At 39.4% G+C, this 22,164-nt stretch overlaps 1 protein-coding gene across 2 annotated transcripts in view; it reads right to left on the bottom strand.

The window, feature by feature from the left end:
* Positions 1-1,174: 1,174 nt before the first annotated feature.
* The window catches only part of ccser1 (coiled-coil serine-rich protein 1), a 91,375-nt gene continuing 70,385 nt past the window's right edge, over positions 1,175-22,164 (bottom strand). The window contains exon 10 of one of the 2 annotated variants that reach the window (XM_083553650.1): positions 1,175-1,661. In XM_083553650.1, the coding sequence (XP_083409776.1) occupies positions 1,233-1,661 (429 nt within the window). In that variant the 3' untranslated portion in view covers positions 1,175-1,232. The remainder of the gene's footprint in view (positions 1,662-22,164) is intronic. The other variant, XM_083553651.1, reaches the window with a different exon arrangement.

Below are 22,164 nucleotides of genomic sequence, written 5' to 3' on the forward strand. Positions count from 1 at the left end.
GCAGACCTGCTGGATAGAGAGAAGTGAGTTTCTTCAGGGTTTCCTTCCCCTCTGAATGCCCTTCGATGCTCATTGGTCTGAAGTGCAAAGTTGTCCCAACATCGGACAAAAAAAAAAAATTATTTATATAAAAAAATCAAACAGCTCTTATGCACCATTTTCTGAAGTTTAGTGTGCTTTGAATATTATAAATAGGACGATTGCTCGTTTAGGAGTTAACTGTTTTTAAATGCTGGGCAAGAACAGTTGTGTCTGAGTGTCATGTGAGTCGGGCGTAAAAAGGAGCTCACCTGGTGTCTATTTATAGAGAGGCAGTGGCGATCATAAGAAGCTGCCACTGCTTCCTATTCAAATACTGCAAGAGCTATTTCTATGTACAAAAAGGCTCGGGTTGGATTTATGTAAATAAAAAACAAACAAAAAAAAAATAGCAAAAGAGGCATGCAATTAGTAAAGGTTAATGAGTGTTAGAATAATTCCCAGCTAGCAGCTTCAAATCCCTTATAGGATGAGTTTGCAACATGTGCATGGGCCACATTCGTTGGTGCAAAACAATGCTGGTGGGGTAAATTACTACTGTGTACATTCCATACACACAACAGACATTAAGCACAGCTGCATTTGATATAAGACACAAGTGCTTGTCTTTCACTTCTACTGAGTCTGCTTTGTTCATTTAAACGCTCACCCTTGATTTCTCTTTCCTGATCAGCCGAGGTAAATGGAGATGCCAAGCTAAAATACACAGAGAGCGATTATCACTGGTACCACTATTACACAGATTTAAAAAATTTTTTTTAAAAATAAAATAAAATAAAAAAAAAACTAATTACAAATATAAAATTGAAGAAATACAGAACTGCTCTCCCTTGTCAGTTTTTTCAATATTTTTTTTTGCAGTAAGCAGTGGGTGAATGAACTGATATCAGACCCACTCCTCTGCCATACTGGCCTTGTCACACAGCTGCGTAATGGACTCTACTTGTGCAGGTCAAGCAGGGTCACCAGAGGATTGATGGCATTTTTAAGATAGCTGCAGAAGCTAGATTGGGGCTCCATCCAAACCATACAGAGGTCAAACAGCTGCTGAGGCAGAAGGATTGATGATTAGTGCAGAAGTCTAATTTAAAGTGTGTTTGTAGGTAGGTGTGTGTGTGTGTGTGTGTGTGTGTGTGTGTGTGTGTGTGTGTGTGTGTGTGTGTGTGTGTGTGTGTGTGTGTGTGTGTGTGTTTTCAAGCATCCTGTTGGCCCAGTGCCTGCAACTCGGTTGTATAGAGCGAGTGCTGGAGGAAGACATTCTTGCGGCTGTACATGTGCAGAGAGAGCGGCCCGCGTGGTGGTTGGCCCAGACGCCCGCTGAATGATGAGGGTGGCCTTGGCATGGCGAGTCTCTCGCTGTCTGAGGAGACGCTGCAAGAGCTGCCACTCACAACGGCACGAGGTATCTGAGAGGGACCCAGATGCTCGAGCTTCCGTGGTGTAGTCGCCTCAGAAGACGACGAGTATATTTGTTCAGCTCTCCTCTGGACTGCAGCAGGATCTCGAGCACTCATCCCTCCACTATAGCGCTCTTCTCCCCAGCTGGACAGTCGTGCTGATCTTCGCTCCCTTGGAAGACTGCTGCTACAGCTGTTACCTATGGCTCGACTTAGATGGACAGGCTGTTTACAGAGAGGGAGAAAAAGAAATCAGGATCAGTTTTGTGCTTTATTCGTTCTTCAATCAGCATTTAAGAAGTCAAAGAAAAAACTACAATGATGTTGCATGTGGCTTGTAGATGCTAACAAAACATTATGCTTCCTAACTAATTAGAAAAGGGTGTCAAGGTTGTTAACGGGAAGTGTTTTTTTGCTCATTGTTTGATTTGAACGAACAGCCCAACGAAACAGAGGGGAAAAAGAGAGAGAGAGAGAGAGAGAGAGAGAGAGAGAGAGAGAGAGAGAGAGAGAGAGAGAGAGAGAGAGAGAGAGAGAGAGAGAGCGAGCGCAAATTAGACCATTTAATTCAATGTCATCTCGATCAAACTCTCTCAGGCTCCTGAAAGCTCTTCAGTTGTTTTCTGACTAACCAGAGCGTCTTTGTGGAGAGCTAGCTAGTGTGTGTGCTGTGGATGTAGCACAATAAAAAAAAAAATAATGCCACCTGTTCATTTTTTCCCCTACAAAAGCAAAGCCTCGCTTACATATACACAGCCCATTACTTATGATGGTAATGAGTATAGCACCTATAAACGAAGCCATTAGCTTAAGGCTTCAATGTTTTGACTAAATACCACTCACAACTCGGAGTGTAATCCCAACTGAGTTTACGGTGCAAACGCAATGAAATAAACTGTGATGAGTGCAAATTTGACTGTTCCCCTGGGTTGAGAGAGCATTGATTAAACGTGATGTTGCTTAACTAATGTGAAAATCAGAAAGTTGTCAAGTGAAAGCAGGCAAGGGTGCAAAAAAAAAAAAAAAAAAAAAAAAAAAGGAAATTTCTACAGTTTGCTAGAAAACTGGACAGCTTTTATGCACAGCATGAAAAGAAGACGCAGGTGTGTGTACGGGCCAAGACATGCGTTTTGTCAAATTTCAGAAGGAAAGGCAGAGGTCAACAGAGTGGTGTGGATGTGGACTGAGTTTCAGTTTACTCCTTTTCATCTCCTTCTCAAGTACATGCCTCCACAAGCATTCAGTCTCTGAAAAGCAGGGACATAAAAGCATCTGAGATAGTGACAGAACAGTTCGGTGCCTTGGAAGTAGGCCAGAAACCTGCACACACACCCACCCCCACCCCCACCCGCACACATGCACCTCCTCAGTACACCTGCAGAGTCATGATGTTCAAACCAGGAGACTGGAGTAAATCACTGTGATTTAACAGCCTAATCCATTTGTGTCTTTATTAGCCTGTAATAAAAACCAGTCTGGTGATAATTGTACGCTTCTGCTAAAAGCTCCTCAGGCTGATTACACCCACTGGACAGGCAGAAGAACAGAAGTTGTTCATCACACTATAAAGTGCATATACACATGCTTATAAAATGCAGCGCTCGACACACAAACCAGCGCTTACAGCAGCGAAAATGGAACAAACTGTTTCCAGACGAATGGCTGATTATCGACCTCTCTTGTAAACTGGGATTAATACATGATCAGTAACTGGACACTGGATATCAATCCTTTGTGTTATTCCTATAAATGCTAATTCAGTGAATACACTATATTGCCAAATGTATTGGGTCACCTGACCTTTCCTGCTATATGTGGTTCTTTTCCAAACTGTTCCCACAAAGCTGGAGGCACTCAATTGTACAGGGCGTCTTTAGATGCGCAATAATAAAGTTTAAAATTGTTTAACTTGGAAATCCAAACCTGTTCCAGCATGTTGATGCCCCTGTGCACAAAGTGAGCTTATGATATAAGTTAACATGCTTTGGAGAGGAAGATCTTGAGTGGCCTGCTAGAGAGCTCTGATCTCATCCCTACTGAACACCTTTGGGATATATTGGAACGCTGACTGCATCCCAGGCCTCCTCACCTACATCAGTACCTGCCTTTTGTAATACCCTTGTGGCTGATAAATATCCATGAACACACTCCAAAATCTAGTGGAACATCTTTCCAGTAAAGTGGAGGGAATTATAAGAGCAAATTGGTACTAAATGTGGAATGCGGTACTCAGAAATCACATACCATACTTATGACCAGGTGGCCCAATACTTTTGACAATAAAGTGTATACCAGAACACAGGGCCAGAATTACAAGAATAAAATCGTAGCAATACGAGAATAAAGTCAGAAGATTTTGAGAATCAAGCCAAATTGCTGAGAATTAAGTCGCAATTTTTGGAGAATAAGGTCAAAATTACAAAAAAAAAGTAAGAAGATTTAATCAGAAGTACACCGAGCTCAAATACAGTCTTGTCACAGGAGTACTGCCGCTTTGGGGAGCACTCGTCTTTGCAAACAGCCAGTGAACAGATTTGAATTTGTCTTTCGCTGCACCATGAATTTCTGTCAAAGAGAATATCAGAACTCCACAAACACCACTTTATGTGGATCCCCCAGATCCATTTGAAGCAAAACACAATTCTGTGATTCTTTTCAAAATATTACTATTTTAATCTTGTACTGCTACTACTTTATTCTCAAAATATTTCGACTTTATTCTCATAATATCGACTCTATTTACAAAATATTGAAATTTTATTCTTGTACTGCTATGACATTTTATATATATATATATATATATATATATATATATATATATATATATATATATATATATATATATATATATATATATATATATAAAATAGTTACCCCAATAGTTCTCGACTTCTCATTTGGAACTGGACTAAGTGTAACTCGCAAAAATCTGATAGGTACTAAGAAGCTGGTGTTGGATCTGTGATGACCGCAAATGTTGAGCTTTTTTATGAGTTGCTCAGTAGCTCCTAGTTTTATAACCATAATGACTGTAGAAGACTGTAGAAAGAACATTACTTATAATCACACACTCCAGTGCTCATGTTAGTTCTCACTCTCCAGTGTTCTGTATTGTTTAAAGATTTATAAACACACTCTTGATATCACCCAAATGAGGATGGGTTCCCCTTTTGAGTCTGGTTCCTCTCAAGGTTTCTTCCTCATAACATCTAAGGGAGTTTTTCCTTGCCACAGTTGCCATGGCTGCTCATCAGGGATAAATGCACACCATTCACCTTGACTGTTGATTTCTGTAAAGCTGCTTTGAGTAACATTTCATGTTTGTTCGTACTAATAAATTACATAAAAATGTTTAAAACACTATTCTATTATTGCATTATTAATTTAAAGTAGTAAAAAAAAAAAAAACATTTATGACAAGTAATTCACAATTTCTGTAGAGTTTACAGTACAGTACATGTAAAATTCCCCTTGAAAAAGGAACCATCAAAAGAAGAGTCAAAACCTCACGATTTTTTGGTTACTCACGAGGGGTCATAGAACGTAACCCTGCGAATATCGAGGTTGCAGTGTACACACACACAAACACACACACACACACACACACACGTGTATATATATATATCATTATTATTTTAATTTTTTAACGTGCCACTATAATGCCATTGTACAGCAATAGCACAGCAGTGGGTACTAATTGATGCTGGGATGCTTAACCTTCTAAGTAGTAACCTAGAGCTTATCCACTGAGCCATCACTGCCTCAAAGGCTGCAGAAGCAGAACGAGAAACCTCCCACTGTCAGGTCTTAGTGACGACAGTCACACAGAAGAGTGTGCTATTTTCTGGCCCTTCTGGAATAAGGCAGTGCTTAAAATGATAAATGCTCTTTCATCAGTGTTTTCACTGAGACAAGTAGGAAATAAAGCCATTAGCTCCTGTTTGGAGCACAGCATAGCCACCTATCTTTTATCACTGTCCCCAAATGTCAGGGGCAGAATAGACGTGCGCTCAGGCAGCATGGAGGGAAGAGACACGGTGTGCCTGAGGCTGCCGCAGAGCTAGACGTCTAACGCTGTGAACGCGGCGGCATCTTCAGATGATAGAAGAGCTGACAGAGAGAAGGAGAGAGTACGGAAAATCCCCACAGGCTAAGTTGTGCACTCAAAGACCTTACAATCATATGCTCAGGCCAAAGGCCGCTTTTTAACCTGCCACTGCACACAAGGACAAATAGACTGTGTCTGCCACAGGGACACCGTTTGTATTGGGTGGAAGTCAAGATTTCAGTTACTCTTTATGATTCTTTCTGCTTTAAACCAGTGTCAGTGACTGAAAACACGTTTGCCTTGTTAGCCTCTTGAGGACTTCCGAGTGGTGTAATTAATAACCCAGCTAATCAATGCTTTTGGCTACAGACAATCGGGCAAATGTTCCATCGCTTTAACAAGTAGCTGAGTCACTGTAACCTTCTTGTCAACTTGAACTAGTTTGGCCAATCTCCTCTTATTTCTCTCATTAGCAAGTGGTAAGGGGTTTTTGCTTGTAGAACTACCACTCGCTGGAGGTTTTCTTGTTCCTGCAGATCAGGGATAAGAGTTTCTAAAATACTCTTAAAATAAATAAATAAATAAATAAATAAATAAATAAATACGTGCCTGGAAAACGCAACCTTGCCACGATCACTGAGATCAAATTTGTCTTAGCATTGATCAGAGCATTCATTTATCCATGTTCAACAACTGCTTTATTCTGGTCAGCCTCTCAGTTCCCTTTCCAAGAAACGATGGAAGTGAAGTGGAAATACTTGGATACACATACACACATTTGCACCGTCACACCCCGAGCACACTTACCAGCCTGTTTTTTGAGGTTTCTAGAAACGAAAAAGAAAGGCATATAACACTGGCGTATGACTGAACCAGAGATGCTGGAGCTGAGAGGTAACCACGTTATCAGCTGCACCATCGTGCCAGATAGAAGAACAGATGCTCTTTTATTTTTTTTCGCTGCATATCAGACTGATGCAGTGCAGTCGTGTGTGTGTTAGATTACTATTTCAAACCCTTTTTTACTGCCTTTTCCCAAATATCTAAAAGCAGCTATTAATATATCAATCTCAAGATCTGTATGTGTTATACAGTTGATTTTACATAAAAAAATACTATCAGGCTAAATGAATATATATGAATTTCCCCATTTCTAGCTTCTCCCAAAACACTTAACTGCAGCAAAACCTGTAACACAGGTTTGTTGATTAGTGGCGTGTCTTTTATCCCAGAGATCCCTCACGTCTGTTACCTTTTGGCTTTCCATCTAAGTTATGTTGCTAGAGCTAGTCTTGCCCTACTTGTCCTTAAACAATTGAATATGCATAACAATCCTTATTTCTCCCTCTCCCCCTTTTCTTCTCTTCAGATCTGCCTGATTCAACCAGACACACTACCACTGGATAGAGTTCTCTTTAAAAAGAGACACTCTGTACAGCTAAGGATGCTTCCACATCAACAACCTAAAGATCCTTGAAGTTACTGAGCAACTCATTTGGACTGTAATTAACATCAACAGTCTACTACAATGGCTCAGCACCACAGTTTGCATGAAGAGTTCTGCGTTTAAGCTCCTATCACCGAACAGCACACCTCAACAATCATTTAAATGGAATGAATGGATATTCGGTGCCATTCAGATGAGGATGAGTTCCCTTTTGAGTCTGGTTCCTCTCAAAGCTTCCTCCTTATATCATCTCAGGGAGTTTTTCCTTGCCACAGTCGGCAATGGCTCGCTCAATAGGGATACACTTACAATTATAAGGAACAAACTTCATAAACACCCTTTTATAACGACTGTATAACCGTTTTATCGCTGTTAAGCTGGTTTGAGACAACGTCCATTGTTAAAAGTGCTCGACAAATCCAAATAAATTGAATTGAATTGAATTGAATGAAATGTGCAAAAGGTGGCCCAGAAGATCTCAGGAGTGCATTTGTTTCAATTCTTGCAAATTTTCAGACTAATGATTTGCTATTCAGACCATTTAAAGCTTAATGTTTTGATATTTTGGGCTTGCCCTATTTTTATTTTTGGCCCCACGAGTGTGAGATTGTAGTCTAGCACTTAAATAGTGCTTTCCAACAATTAAATTAGCACTTTCCTAGTTTGCTTTGTAAAAAAATCAAGAGTTGTAGTCTGATTGATCTTAAGTTTTTTAATCTAGCACACTAGTGTAGATTTATTCATTGCCAGAGACTCGAAGCACTTTTGTACGTCGCTCTAGACAAGGGCGTCTGCTAAAAGGCGCAAAAGTAAATGTAAATTGTGTGTTGAGATAAACAGTCTTGATATCATTTTGGTAACAAGCAGCTATTTTTGTGCCCTCTGAAATTAGACCTCTGCTTTGTGGTATTTTAAATAGGCACTGCCAACGGAAAACAATATAAATATTCTTGTTTTATTTCGAAAGGACACGTAACGATAGCTCAAATCGGCCTAACCTTTTCACGAAGGCCCTGCATAAACAGTTGCCTTTATTAGTCATACCTTGAATTATATCTCATTTCAACGCCGGGGTCACTGCAGGTCTCTGCCAATGCAATTTTCACTCTTTCTGGAGCATCTAAATGTATCTCACCAGTTTGGTTTTTTGTGTGTGTGTGTGTGTGTGTGTGTGTGTAGAATGTTCATGAACCTTCTGTTAAAGTCAGTGGTGCATCAGAAAATGAACAACATCCCGACACATTACGACACCGTGCTACAGCGCAGGAAGAGTACAAAGAGCTGTGAGGGTGGGAAGCAAGTTAAATGGCAAAGAGATCAAAGAGACACTTGAGTGTTAAAACTCAGAGGAGCATAAAAGTAAAGCAATGGGAGAATAACAATAGGACGACAACAATGTGTGTATGTGTGTGTGTGTCAGAGGCGTTACACCCGTCACAGTATGTTGCATAATAAATGTGTATTTACACACTTAAAGAAAAGTTCTTCGGGGGCTCTTTTAATGATACATCGGATAATTGAAAGGTTTTTAGGTTTTAAAAAAGTATTACGCTTGGAACAGTTTTATGATGAAGAATCTGGTACGAAAAAAAAAAAAGCTACACTTCCATAAACATCAGCTTCCAGGCTTTCGCTGTCCTGTGACTACAATTCTGAGCTTTGGATCCCTCCAGCTGGTGGCATGTGCCATTTTAATAGTATGGACCAATATGGTGCAGACCCATGGCATGATCATCAAAATCCCAATTCATTTCCATGTTGTATTAGTACTAAATGTAAAAAGGTGCAAGAGCAGGGGTGATGGTGCGAGTACTTCTACAAGGCACTGTATAAGGATGGAATGACAAAAAATGAATTTCTGCCAGGCTTGTTGTTCCTTGTGACCTGATGGTGTTTTGATTTAAAAATGCAGCGTAGAAGAGTGAACATCAAAGCCCTTCCTCCTCCTACTGCCTTCCTCAAATAGCCATCAGCTTTGTGTGGAAGATAAGGTGCTTTACAGTGTTCTCTCTGACAGGACAGGCGCTGGATAGACAATAGGGGATATGTATATCAAAAAGAAAAAGGAGAGAGATGCAGATAAAAGCACTAGAAATTGAGTTTCTATCACACATCGTGGCAGATGTCTTCCTGGGCTGATGAAGGCTGTTTTAGAGACTGTCAGCTCCACCATGTTTGAGGAAAGTGTGTTCTAAGGATCATGTCACGAAAAAATGGATTTTACAAGCAGAAATGACAAAGAAACGGCAGCACCCTAAATAAACAATTGCTGTTTTTGTTTTTTTTTAAATGCCAACAGGCATAGCTATTGCAGATGGATCTTTCTCTGTGACAAGTGCAGCAACACAAATAAGCCAAGCTGCTGGACAGCATTCAGAGATGCACGTGCTATCAGCAACCTGGCACACCTGATAATTTGCCGACAGAGGTAGAACATGAAACACAGAGCCAAATGCTTGAGTGCCCTCAGGCTGTGATGTTCATGTAGCTCGGTTCGGCTCGCTTCCATTTACTTGGGTATGGAGAGCAGAGAAAAGCAGGCGCCCTATCACAGCTGTTAATTATTGCACCAGGCTGAAATTAGCGTGATGACCAGGCTACAGGCGTTTGCGTCAGGTGGAAAAATAAATAAATAAATAAAAGATTTACCGGCCTGCATATCTTTTTCCGTGACCCGCTGTGCGGTGTCAAATGCCCTTCCAGACCAGGCCTAGTGTCAACAACTGGAGCAGCACTCGGTTACTGAGTCAACACCACGAAGGAGGCAATGCATTTCTAAGAGCGGCCTGGCGCTAAGCTGCAAAGAAACGTTTTTCTAAAGTCAAGGTTTGCAGAAGAGATTTCTGCAATGAATTTTTAATAGGGCAATTAAGCACTTGAATTATTAAAGCGTTCACGGACACAAAACATCAACTGTTCATAGTCTTACGTTTATTAAGTTGGGATTGACACAGTGGTGCAGCGAATACTGTGGCCACCTCACAACTCCTGTGTGGCTGGTTGGATCCTGAGCTCAAGCTACTGTCTATGCAGACCTTTACGTTATGTCCTCCTGGTGTCCATTTGGGTTTCTTTTGGGTTCTCCGGTTTCTCACCACCTCTCGAAAATATGAGAATAAGTAGATTGTTTCACACCTAGTATTCCCAAAATAGGCTCCAGATCAATCAAGGTGATTATTTTTTTATTTCATTTTGTGGCTTTGGACTAGGTTTAAAATCACAGCTGTGCATCTGTCCTTTGGATGGTCAAGTCATAGGAGAGGCTCTGCTGTCAGAATCTCAGCCAAGCTTTTCTTTCTTTCTTTTTTCTTTTTTTTTTTAGAGCACTGGAGGGCTTGCCTAGTTTATCGCAACTCATTTTTCATACCAGTGCATCCTCAAGAGAGACCTTCTTTCTTTAGCACTTGCTACCAGGCCATTTGGGCCAATACAATACGTGTAGTGATGTGTTTTTTTTTGTTTTGTTTTTTAATCCAAGCATATGCTCATTTCAGTGTCTATGGACACAGCAAACGTCTTATTTTTAGAATGTTTCATTAACGAGGTGACAACTGGTTAACGTCTACTATTGGTCAGAATTAGCGTGTATTATTCAGCAAGCTTCTGCAGTGATTTTCATTCTGCACTTGTTGACCACGCAATAAAGCACAAGGAAACACAAAAGGAGGATGAGGTGAACGGTGTGTCCATCACTAGGCCCTTGAGTGTAGTTGTTACATGTCATGTGGCTGTGAGCAATGGCGCGAGTGGGGAAAAAAAAAAAAAGGTCGGCTGTACTGATGCCTAGCGCACATCTTCCTCACTTTAGGGAATTTCAAGCCAGAGTCTGCCTCTGGTACACACGTCAATCTCCGTCCACATAAGCCCATATTAATTACAAGTCCTTTAGATAGTGACAGCCCTATTGAGAAGCGTGGAAAAAGTGAAGGCAAAAATAAAAAGAAGGCAGCAAGAGATTGGTTGCTCATAATCCGGTCGTGGGCGAAGATATGGGACACTTTACCTGCCAGATGAAAGCAATGCTTATATAGATATTAACCATTTCATGTAAACTATGTAACCAAAGCAACACCATTTTAACACTGATATCTACTTTTAAAATTGTTCCTGATTAATAGTAGAACACTAAGTATGTGAATATTTCTTACTTATACTGTCTAAACTATTGTAGCATATAATACTAATTATTATAATGGGCACAGAAAGCACTCCAAATCTAGTGCTTTCCTAAATTTCCCAACTTAGAGACTAGCTGGAAAAAGTAAGACACTATAAGACCTGCTTTTTTATAGCATATAAACAAAGGTACTCTAAAACCAAACCATCCATACAGAAATCAATCCATTCTTATAATAATAATTATTTCAAAAGTTTTGAAACGATGTGTCGTTAGTTAGATTAATCTTCAAAAATTTCATAATAAATAATTCAGGGAATAACGCTAAGCAGTAATGGGACAGATTAGTAAACACAATGAATTGAAACAGAGAGCAATACAGAATAAATCAAACCCAAAGTAATTAAGGATATCAACTGATTTGGCATTACACAACAAGTCATAAACACATAAATAAATAATTACATATTCATATATAGATACATTTGACCTTCGGGGGTGTGTGTGTGTGTGTGTGTGTGTGTGTGTGTGTGTGTGTGTGTGTGTGTGTGTGTGTGTGTGTGTGTGTGTGTGTGTATTGTCAATGCTTCCTGCTGTGAATGAAATCGGAATTTGTCTGTGATGCACATTGCATGAAACCTTTGTGGGTGGTCCGCTCCATCTTGAAAATCTACAGAAAGCCCGAGCTTATCAGATTTCTCGTGCCAAAATAATTCCTGCTTTAAGCCTCAAGGCTATTCAAAATTCGTGGACTTGACAGGAATATTTAATTCATATTCATGCTGTTGCGTTTTCTCCCATTTATGCTGGGATAAAGTGTGTTTGATCAGGTTCCGACTGGCTCTTAGCATCCACAAGATGAAAAATCCAACGTTTTGAAATGTTGTGCGAAAAAAGGAAATGCAGAAGCCAATGTATTGACATGGCAGCCGTCTCAGTCTGAATGCGAGCGCACATAGGCGGGCCAAAAATGTACATTTTACACATGTGCTGCAGCTGCTGCTGCTACAGGTCCCTCTGTAAGTTCAGGACTAGAAAAGGGAGGCGAGGAGGATGCTCAGAATGCATCTGTCCTACTTTTGCTTGAGTAATGAACTAAAAATGTCCTGAATCTGTCCACTACTGGGTGAGGAGGGCAGCAGTAAACAGGAGCAAGTCCCTTGGCTGCCACTGCCTATGTGCCACTAAACAGTGTTGGATATCATAAAATCTTTTGTTGATTTCGTCAGATAACTGCCCGCACTGACCATGAGCAGAAAATGAGTTTAAAGATGTTTTCTAATCAATTGTTGCATGTTCTATTAATGATTCATCACATTCCCTAATTTAGGAGTAAAAGCCCTTACATTTACTTATTCAATTAAATAAATCAAATTTTCTTTAGTTATAGAACTACTAAAAGGTACAAGCGCTTTAACAAAGTCTTTCCGTATCAATTTCAATCTAGAACTCAAGAAAGCTAAGAAACCTTTAACAAATTGGGTTGCCAACAATCCACCTATGCTTATACAGTGCATCCGGAAAGTATTCACAGCGCTTTCCACATTTTGTTATGTAACAGCCTTACTGTATTCCCAAATGGATTCAATCTATTATTTTTCTCAAAATTCTACAAACAATACCCCATAATGACAACATGAAAAAAGTTTGTTTGAAATCTTTGCAAATCACATGTACATAAGTAAGTAATCACAGCCTTTGTCATGACGTGCAAAATAGAGCTCAGGTGCATCCTGTTTCCACTGATCATCCTTGAGATGTAATACTTTCCGGATTCACTGTCATTGTTATTTAAATGTACATTTTTAAAAATGACAAAGTATAATGGCTAAAAGATTTTTATAAGGTTTTTGAAAATCCCATTCTACATTGAGTCCCCCTTTGCTGTTATAGTATCCTCCACACTTCTGGGAAGATGTTCCACTAGATTCATTCACCACAAGGGTGTTAGTAAAGTCAGGTACTGATGTAGGGTGAGGAGGCCGAGGGTGCATTCAGTGTTCCAACTCATCCCAAGGGTGTTCAATAGGGTAAAGGTCAGAGCAGGCCACTCAAGATCTTCCACTCAAACTATGTAAACCATAACTTTATAAAACTGGTTTTGTGCACAAGGGCATTGTCATGCTAGAACACATTTGGGTCTCCTAGTTCAAGTAAAGGGAAAATAACCCTAACCCTAGCATAACAGTTTCCCTTCACATGAACTAGGAGATGTGCACAAAACCACAGGTGCACAAAACCAGCTCTATAAACCTTAAAGCTTATACACTATTTAGACAAATGTATTGTGACACCCAAACTGTGTCCACAATTGTATATGATTGATGAGGTCACAGTTTAGGTGTCCCAATACATTTGTCCAAATAGTGTATAAGTTTTAAGATTATACATACATACATACATACATACATACATACATACATACATACTTTTCCAAACGCTGTATAAACTCTCAATGTGCTACAGAACCTCTATAACTTAACCATGTCTATAAAAGTCCAGTCTTTCAGATTTTTTAAAATGCCTTCTGGACAAATCTGGACAAACCTAAGTGCTTTTAACCCAAACATATTTTTGCCAGCCATCCGTTTTATTTAACGGTGCATGATTGAAGTTGCTAAGGCGAATGAAAACGGCTTAATTTTCCATGTACAGCAAAGTCCACTAGCATATTAATGACTTTAGATTCTCCTGAAAAGTTCTATATGTGATGCACTACATTGATAACATAAGGGATTAGACACCCACATGCTGCTTCCTCACATATATAATATGTGTTCGATTTTTTTTATTTGATATTACTGGGAAAAAGAACTGGCTGACTGAGTCACTGGTACATGATGTTTCAGAAAGTAGCAACTCTGAACTGACCCTGTCAGGGGGGAAAAAAAGATGTCTAAGAGTGCTGTGATCTCTGTCACACCTCTCAGTGCCCCAAGCTTGTCTTTTTCTTTCTCTCTTTTACACACACACACACACACACACACACACACACACACACACACACACACACACACACACACACACACACACACACACACACACACACACACACACACACACACACACACACACACACACACACACACACACTTATGCAGCACTCCTCTTCCCCTATCACAATCTTGCTGCAATCTGCAGTCCAGAGGATAATGGAGCTCTAATTAATTTCTAAATCCAGCCTATTCTCAAAGACGAACAGCTCTCAAATCTCTCGTTTGATGAATATGCTGATTGCGGCGGTATTCAATTAAGATGTCCCAAAAAAAAAAAAAAAAACGTCAATATATTCTAGTCAGTAAATCATCAGATGAGCTTTGTTCCAGATCCCCCGTATAACCCTAACCCCGCCACCCAACCCACCTAATGTCAGTCAGACCTAATGAGTTCATGATTTGTATGATGCTATAAATACCTTGATGTAACTGAAGAACTTGAAAAGTAAAGAAATCCAGTTATTTTCTTCAATTGTTAGCGTGGACAAAACAAACCAGGAAATAACCCAGGGCCCTCAATGGAACCAATTTAAATTGATTGTTCAGGGTTTCAGGTACAGTCATAGCTGTAAGTAAAAGGAATCTCTGGCACAAGGGCCCTTTTCAGAACACTAGATAAAATGGACTTTACTCCATCCAACCTGAACAGCGAGAGACAACTACATTTATCTCAATCAAAATAAACACCTGCCTCTATGGATGGCGTGCTTTCAACTCTGCAATGGTGTACACTGTTTCTAGCCTTCTCTCTTCCAACCTAACAAATCCACAACAACACAGTCTGGTCAAAATATAAAATGGGGAAGATTGAGTAAGTGTGTATCTTTGTGACAACTGCCTTGTAAAAGACAGGGATCACAGCATCCTAGCAAAAAAAAAAAAGAGAAAAGTGTGGTCTATAAATCACTGCCAGTTTGGATTGTGAATTTGGAAATGCACATTCTTTATTGTAGTAATTCTCACATTATTACAAGGTGAAAGGGAAAATAATGGCTTTTTACTACCATAGACAAAAATAATTAAGAATGAATAAAGGAATTCGTTTGAAGATTTAAAGCGCCATAAACGAAATCACGATCGTGTTTAATGACCGGCGTAAGTGGAAGTGTATGCACGTCACAGCTCGCTGTACAGTAGTTAAGTAAAAATGGAATCGGGGCAGATTGTTGAGTGTGACTGTCCAACTGGCACAGAGTGTGTGAGATATGGGTCTAAGATCTCAGCTTGATCATGGCTGTGGGGTTTAAACTAGTATCTAGCACAGGCATTCACGCATATCTCAGGTTGTTTGCAGCATCACTGAGCACTGATTCTGTGTCAGTGCTGGCGCATCAACGCAATGAGGTTTCATTTGAGTTCAAAGCAAATGAAGACAGGGTTATAATTGATAACATTTAACTTTGGGTGTTTTCAGAGTACGACTTTTTCAGGAGGCTTTTCAGAAATCTGTACAGATTTCGGTACAATTTGCACCATTCAACATGGCTGCTTACTGCAAAAGGGCAAAGAGGCAAAAAGCAACAACGTGCACACAAAGACATCTGAGAGCCCATTATTGCTTAAGTAGCCCAAAAAAGTTTTTTTAGGACAGAACAGCGTAAACGTAAGGAGATCTGGGCCTTTTTTTAATGGGTTCACCTCTTGGTTTACTTTAAGGAGGTCTGAGTTTGGTTCCTCTGGGCTCAAATGTTAAAAAAAATTAATAAATAAACTCTAAGAAAATAAGTGAAGTGAACAGAATTCTTTTGCTGCAGTATGTTGTTTGAGCTTCTTTTGAACTGATTTTAACAAATGTGTAAAGAGCAACTGCTGAAAGTTTGTCAAATGACATAGCTTCCTTATCAAGACTAATGTTTGCATTCTAGCCAGGGTGCGTTTCTGCTTTGCGCACAGCGCTCCTGGGATATGGATTTTCGATTACCTTGACCAGGATAAAACGAATCATTCAGGGTCAATGAATGAATGTTTTTATTTTGTTTTTGCTTAGAGCACAGGTGTCACACACTAGTGAAATGCCACTTATAATTCGACATGCACGAAATTGTAAAAAAAAAGAAAGGTTGAAACGATTTTTTTTCCCCAGACCATCCAGACCTGTAGTCTCCTTTTTACCTGTTCTGGAACGTGTCCAGCATGCATGGGATCACATCTCACAGGACTGAACAAGCCAGGTAGAATCAATGCCTATCTGCTGCATTTAAATGTATGTCAGACCAGCTTCTAGAAATAATTCACAAACAGGTTCAATATTGGCTTTTAGTGTGATTCAGTGACTGATTCCAAATCCCAAAATGCATCGCCCAGTGTAAGGACACTTTAGAAAATCGCCCAGTGTAAGTCGATGGAGTGCAAAGAAACGAGCTACGGGAGAATAAGAACATGCTCTTAGCAGAGATGAGGTCATATGAGTTCTTCTTAAATCATTTGTTTTAGCGCTTCTTTTTCCCCCAAACCTCCTATTGAGCCAATTCATGATATCAGGTAATGAACAGCAGCATGTATGGTTGCCAATTTTAGTTAGAGTACATACAAACTAAAAAGCATAGATGGCAAAAGTACACACATCCTTCAAGTAGAAGTAGAGATACTCATGTTTTAAAAGACTCTGGTAAAAGTACTGACTACACTTTTTCACTCAAGATAAAGTAAAGAATTATGGCTGACTTGTACTTAAGTAAAAAGTAGTCATTACTACTAACTGATTTAGTGTCACTCTGGTAACTGGATCTCACGTCATATTAATATAAAACATAAAATGCTGTTACCTAATGAATGTGTCCAGGTTGAACAACCACCAAATAGAACACAAGCAGAGAAAATATGATGATGATGATGATGATCAGGTGATCAGGAATGTTTACATCGCTGACTCCCTCTGTCTCATCCACGTTAACCCCATACTTCTTGTTGCCTTCTGCCTGCTCATTGTTTGCTTCGTAGGCTAACCTACGTGTGTGGTGCGTGAGAGCCAGGAAATGATACACCAGTGGTAGATTGAAAAAGCAGCGCAATGAAAAGAAATAGGATGATGGGCTGAAAACGGCGAGCAATGAAAAGGAGAAATATTGATCGTGTCGCCAAATAGATCAAAACTAAAGTAACGAGCCTGGTTTGAAAATGCAAGAAGTAGAATGTACAGATATTTGTGTACAAAATGTAACGAGTGAAAGTAAAAAGTTGTTAGAAAAATAAATAGTAAAGTACTGAGACCAGAAAAATCTACTTAAGTACAGCACTTAAGTACTTCCCATCTTTGCTAATAAGCGTATTTCAGTGTTACACATAGTAAATAGCAGTAAATAGGTTCACAAAGCCACCTAGTTTATTAAAGTCAATTACCTGCTGAAGCAAGCTATCAAGCTATCATTAACAATGTGTTACATTGTGAGGAATCAAATCGATATCGGAGCACACTGCATCGTATTTGCGGTAAATCGCATCGCATTGCCTCGGTAGCTGCTTCGCATGAATCTTTATTGTATTGTAACGTTGGCTATTCATCAAGATGCGAATCGTATCGGACTCAGTTTTGGAGATGCACATCCCTAATATATACACACAAGCCTACAAGGGCACAGCATTGTCAGCTTGCCAGTGCTTAGTTTTGAACTCATGACCTTCCAATCAGTAGTCCAATGTTTTAACCACTAGGCTGCCACTATAATGACACCCCTGTGAACAAAGCAATCTCCATAAAGACTTGCTGTGTCATGGTTTTAATGGAAAAACTTCAATAAACACCTATGGTTGACACCAACTGAGCACCACACCTCCTCACAGGACCTCACTAATGCTCTTGTGAAAAGCCTTTCTAGACTACTCCAGGCTGTTATAGCAGTAAAAAGAACGAGATGTTCAACTAAAAAGATGGTCGGGTGTCCGCAGTCTGTATAGCGAACAAATATTCACTTATCTGCAGAAGCAACTGCTATATAACTTTGGCCCTACAGACTGCTGGCTTTCTCGAGTTTGTGTAAAACATTTCAGTAGACAAAATATGTTTGATCTGTCCATTCGAAATCCAGAGGGTAGAGTCCTATGCTTTTAACATTTACAGCTAGTGGTTTTCAAGTAGTCAAAATTCTTTGAAATGCTGGCTACAGGCATTTGTGCTCCTGCTCCTCCTCGTCCTAGTCGAAGAGCTCAAAGCCATTTCTGACTCAAAAGCGTATCGGTGGGAAATGAGCGAATGCCAAGGATGCTCGCTTGAATTATATGTGCATTTAGGGATGCTGCGATGATTGTGAGCTGTATTTGCTGCCCCATTGGAAGTTATGAAACGTTACGACTTATACTTCGACATTCATAAACAGGGAAGTGTGGAGAAAAAAGGTGCACTGGTGGAATTGATAGAAAGGCTAATGTTAAACATGAATAGCTTTCCATCATTGCACTTCAAGGGTTCACAAAATGATGATATGGCCTACAGCAGACTTATTACTGTAAGGACACTTAACAGAAACGGAATAAAAATGTTAATAAACAAATAAACAAACAGCTGGAGCATTTTTTTTATGATAAGAAATATAAAAAAAAAAAACTGCTTTAACATAAACAATATTCAATGAAAAGAAGTGGAGCAGATTATTAAGGAAAGATGCAAGTCCTACAATAACACAAAGTGTTAAAAAGACCATCTGTTTACTTCAACCGGGATATTGACCTTAGGAATCTTTGGATTATGTGAAAGCACAGTGTTGCGTTAATGTCTGCGAAAGAGTAGCGTGCTGTTCAGATGTCCAGAATCGTGAAGTGATATTAAAGAGTGATTTATTATTTATTACAATGAATCTTTTTCACATCTATAATTAATCAGTGCTCGCAACACATGATATCCAACAGACCTGATTAAATGCTGCAAATTATGCATAATTACCAAACAACCCCATTCCGTAATGACAACCGTAATTATTACTTATTTAAATGCAAGTACCTTTTACGCTGTACAAATTATAGTTATTTTTTCACACTGTGGCCAAACAGTTATTTCAATTTATTGAATCAAATCAAGACAAAAAAAAAAATAGTGGTTTCACGTCAACTGCTACAGCTGATAAAACTGGCGAGGTCTATAAAAGAATAAGAAAGTTTAATACAAGGCAAAAAGTGAAAAAAAAAGGAAGAGATTTTCATGGCTTGTACACAGAGGGCAGTGTATCTGACTGCGGTTCAAGCTGTTCTAAAACAAACTATATGAAACCAATTATTCCTGTCAGAATCTGCTAAAATATTTATACGGCTACTATTTTCCCCCTGTTGTGGAATAAACCACAACGTCTTATCGCACAACAAAAGTACACATCCTCTCTGACTGTTACAAGCTTGAACTAACAACTCCAATAATAGAGAGTGGCCTGGAGGCTGCTTAATAATACATCAATCGCTCTGTCTTTTCCTGAGATTTAATTCATCAGACAGACAGACTCTTCTTTTCCACCTGTAGTCAACTGTAGCTGAGAAACCAGAGACAGAAACATCTGCTACAGGCTCTGAAGAAAAACAAGTGCTAAATAATGGTGCAACCATTAATTGGAAGAGAAAAAAAGGAAAAAAAAAAAAAGCTCATTTGTATCCCTAAACTTGTGATCCCTAATGCTACACAGTTACGATAGTCATTAAAATGACAAAACTAATGTCAATTTGATCCTACACTATATGGACAAAAGATTCGGGACCCCTGACTTTTCCAGTCATATGAGGCTCTTTCGTTACCACAAAATTAAACACGCACAATTGTATAGAATGAATGAGGTAGCATTCGATTTTGCCTTCACTTGAACTAGGAAACCCAAACCTGTTCCAGCATGACACTAACCCTGTACACAAAGCCATCACCATGAAGATATTCTTTACATAAGTTGGAGTGAAAGATCTTGAGTGGCCTGCTTTAGAGCTCTGACCTCCACGATATTGAACACTTTTGGGTTGAACTGGAACGCTGACAGCACATCAGGCCTCCTCACCTACATCAATAGCTGACTTTACTAAAGCCCTTAAGGCTCAATGAGCACAAATCTCCACAAAATGTAGTGGATCATCTTCCCAGGAGAGTGGGAGTTATTGTAACAGCACAGAAATGGAACAGAATGTTCAAAAAGCAGATAGAAATCTTAAGGTCAGGTGTCCACACACTTTTGTCCATATAGTCTATGTACTCTAATGAGGGAAATCTGAAATAATCAATAAGTGTGAACTCATTCAAAAAAATACAGATATTTATAGCTTCCTGAGAAACTTAATATTTGAAGGTGGCATAAAATAAAGCCCTGCCCAATTAGAGTACTCCTTAGACACTGAACATGTACAGTCATGGCCAAAAATATCGGCACCCTTGCAATTCTGTCAGGAAATGCAACACTTCTCTCAGAAAATTGTTTCAATTGCAAATGTTTCGGTATTCACAGTTTGCACTGAAACAGAAAAAAAAACAGAGAAGAAAAGTCAAACTTGATAAGATTTCACACAGAACTCAAAAATGGACTGGACAGAATTAATGGCACCTTGTCAAAATTGTAAGAAATAATTGCTTTTCAAGCATGGGATGCTGTAATTTGTATTTAGACACAGCTGTGGAAAGTAACAGGTGTGGACAATATAGTAATCACACTTGCAACCACTTAAAATGAAGAAAAGCTGACTCAACCTTTGTGTCGTGTGTCACACTGAGCATGGAGAAAAGAAAGAAGTGTAAAGAGTTGTCTGTGGATTTGAGAGAAAAAATTGTGGGAAAAGATGGACAATCTCAAGGAAACACAGTTCGTCTCCAGAGATCTTAATGTTCCTGTGTCCACTGTGCTCAATATCAAGAGGTTTACAGCCCATAGCAGTGTAGCGGACCTCCCCGGACGTGGACGGAAGACAAAATAAAAATAAAAAATTACAACGAAGGATTGTTCGAATGGTGGATAAAAAACCCTGAATAACTTCCAAACAAATTCTGCAGACACAGGGAACGACAGTGTCAGCTCGCTCTATCTGTCGCCATCTAAATGAAAAGGAACGCTATTGTAGGAGACCCAAGAGGACACCACTGCTGACACAAAGGCATTAAAAAAAAGCTAAACTGGAGTTTGCCAAAACTTGTGACAAAACAACAATCCTTCTGGAAGAACATACTGTGGAAAGATGAGGTAAAAGTAGAGCTTTTTGGTAAACATTTATTAAAACATATTTAAAACATATTTATTGAAACATTTGAGTACCAAACCATTTGCAACTGCAACCATTTTCTGAGAGATGGGTTGCATTTTTTTGCAGAATTGCAAGGTTGCCGATATTTTTGGCCATGACTGTACAATGTCGCTATTCGCTGTTCTCTATTGTAAATTCGCACTTCGGTAAATTCAATGTGATCGCAGAATTCTTATAAGAGCAAAACAAACACTTAGAACATTTGAGCTGTCTGGTTATTTCTCATTGTGAGAACCCAAGCAAAGACCTACGAGTGCCTTGGCTTCCTGATGTCAATAACATATTTCCATTATATGTGCCCTTGAGCTTTGCAAGTGGGAGTAAGTCCAGAGATTGTAAAGTACTCTCGGCAGTGCACTAAGACTTTTGTAGTTTACATGCAATGGATCAACAGAGTCCAAATCTTGGCAGCGCTCTATAAAGTACACACCTGCAAGGCTCTCTAACCTCTTTTCGAATTAATGAAACAGATGTCGGTCTGTAGCTTTCGGTACATAAACATGGATTACCTTACATGCCCTTCCAAATAATAAAACATCAGGCTATAAGCGAAATGGCACAAAAAAAAAAAAAAAACAGAGGATTCACGGGACACCGTAGTACACTAAAGACAATACGCCACTATTCAACTCGACCTACTGCAGATACAGAATGTTAACAAATGACAGACTTTCACACCACCATCCAAAATCTAACACGGAGCTATGGCACGGAAAAAGGCAGAGCAGCAGGGCTTTCATTTTTACTCACATTAAAACACCTACTCTGCACCCACAGAGCTAATGGGGGGTGACTGGTGTGATTTGCAGCCCATCTACATTTTCGACTTTTTATTGGGTTGCTTCACTTTGCGTGGCTTTTTTTTATTTTTATAATTCCTCCACATTACTAACAAACTGGGAATTGAAATAACGGCCTGCGCGTGTTTT

This window comes from Silurus aristotelis (assembly GCF_946808225.1).
Source record: "Silurus aristotelis genome assembly, chromosome: 11".
NCBI classification, from domain to species: Eukaryota; Metazoa; Chordata; class Actinopteri; order Siluriformes; family Siluridae; genus Silurus; species Silurus aristotelis.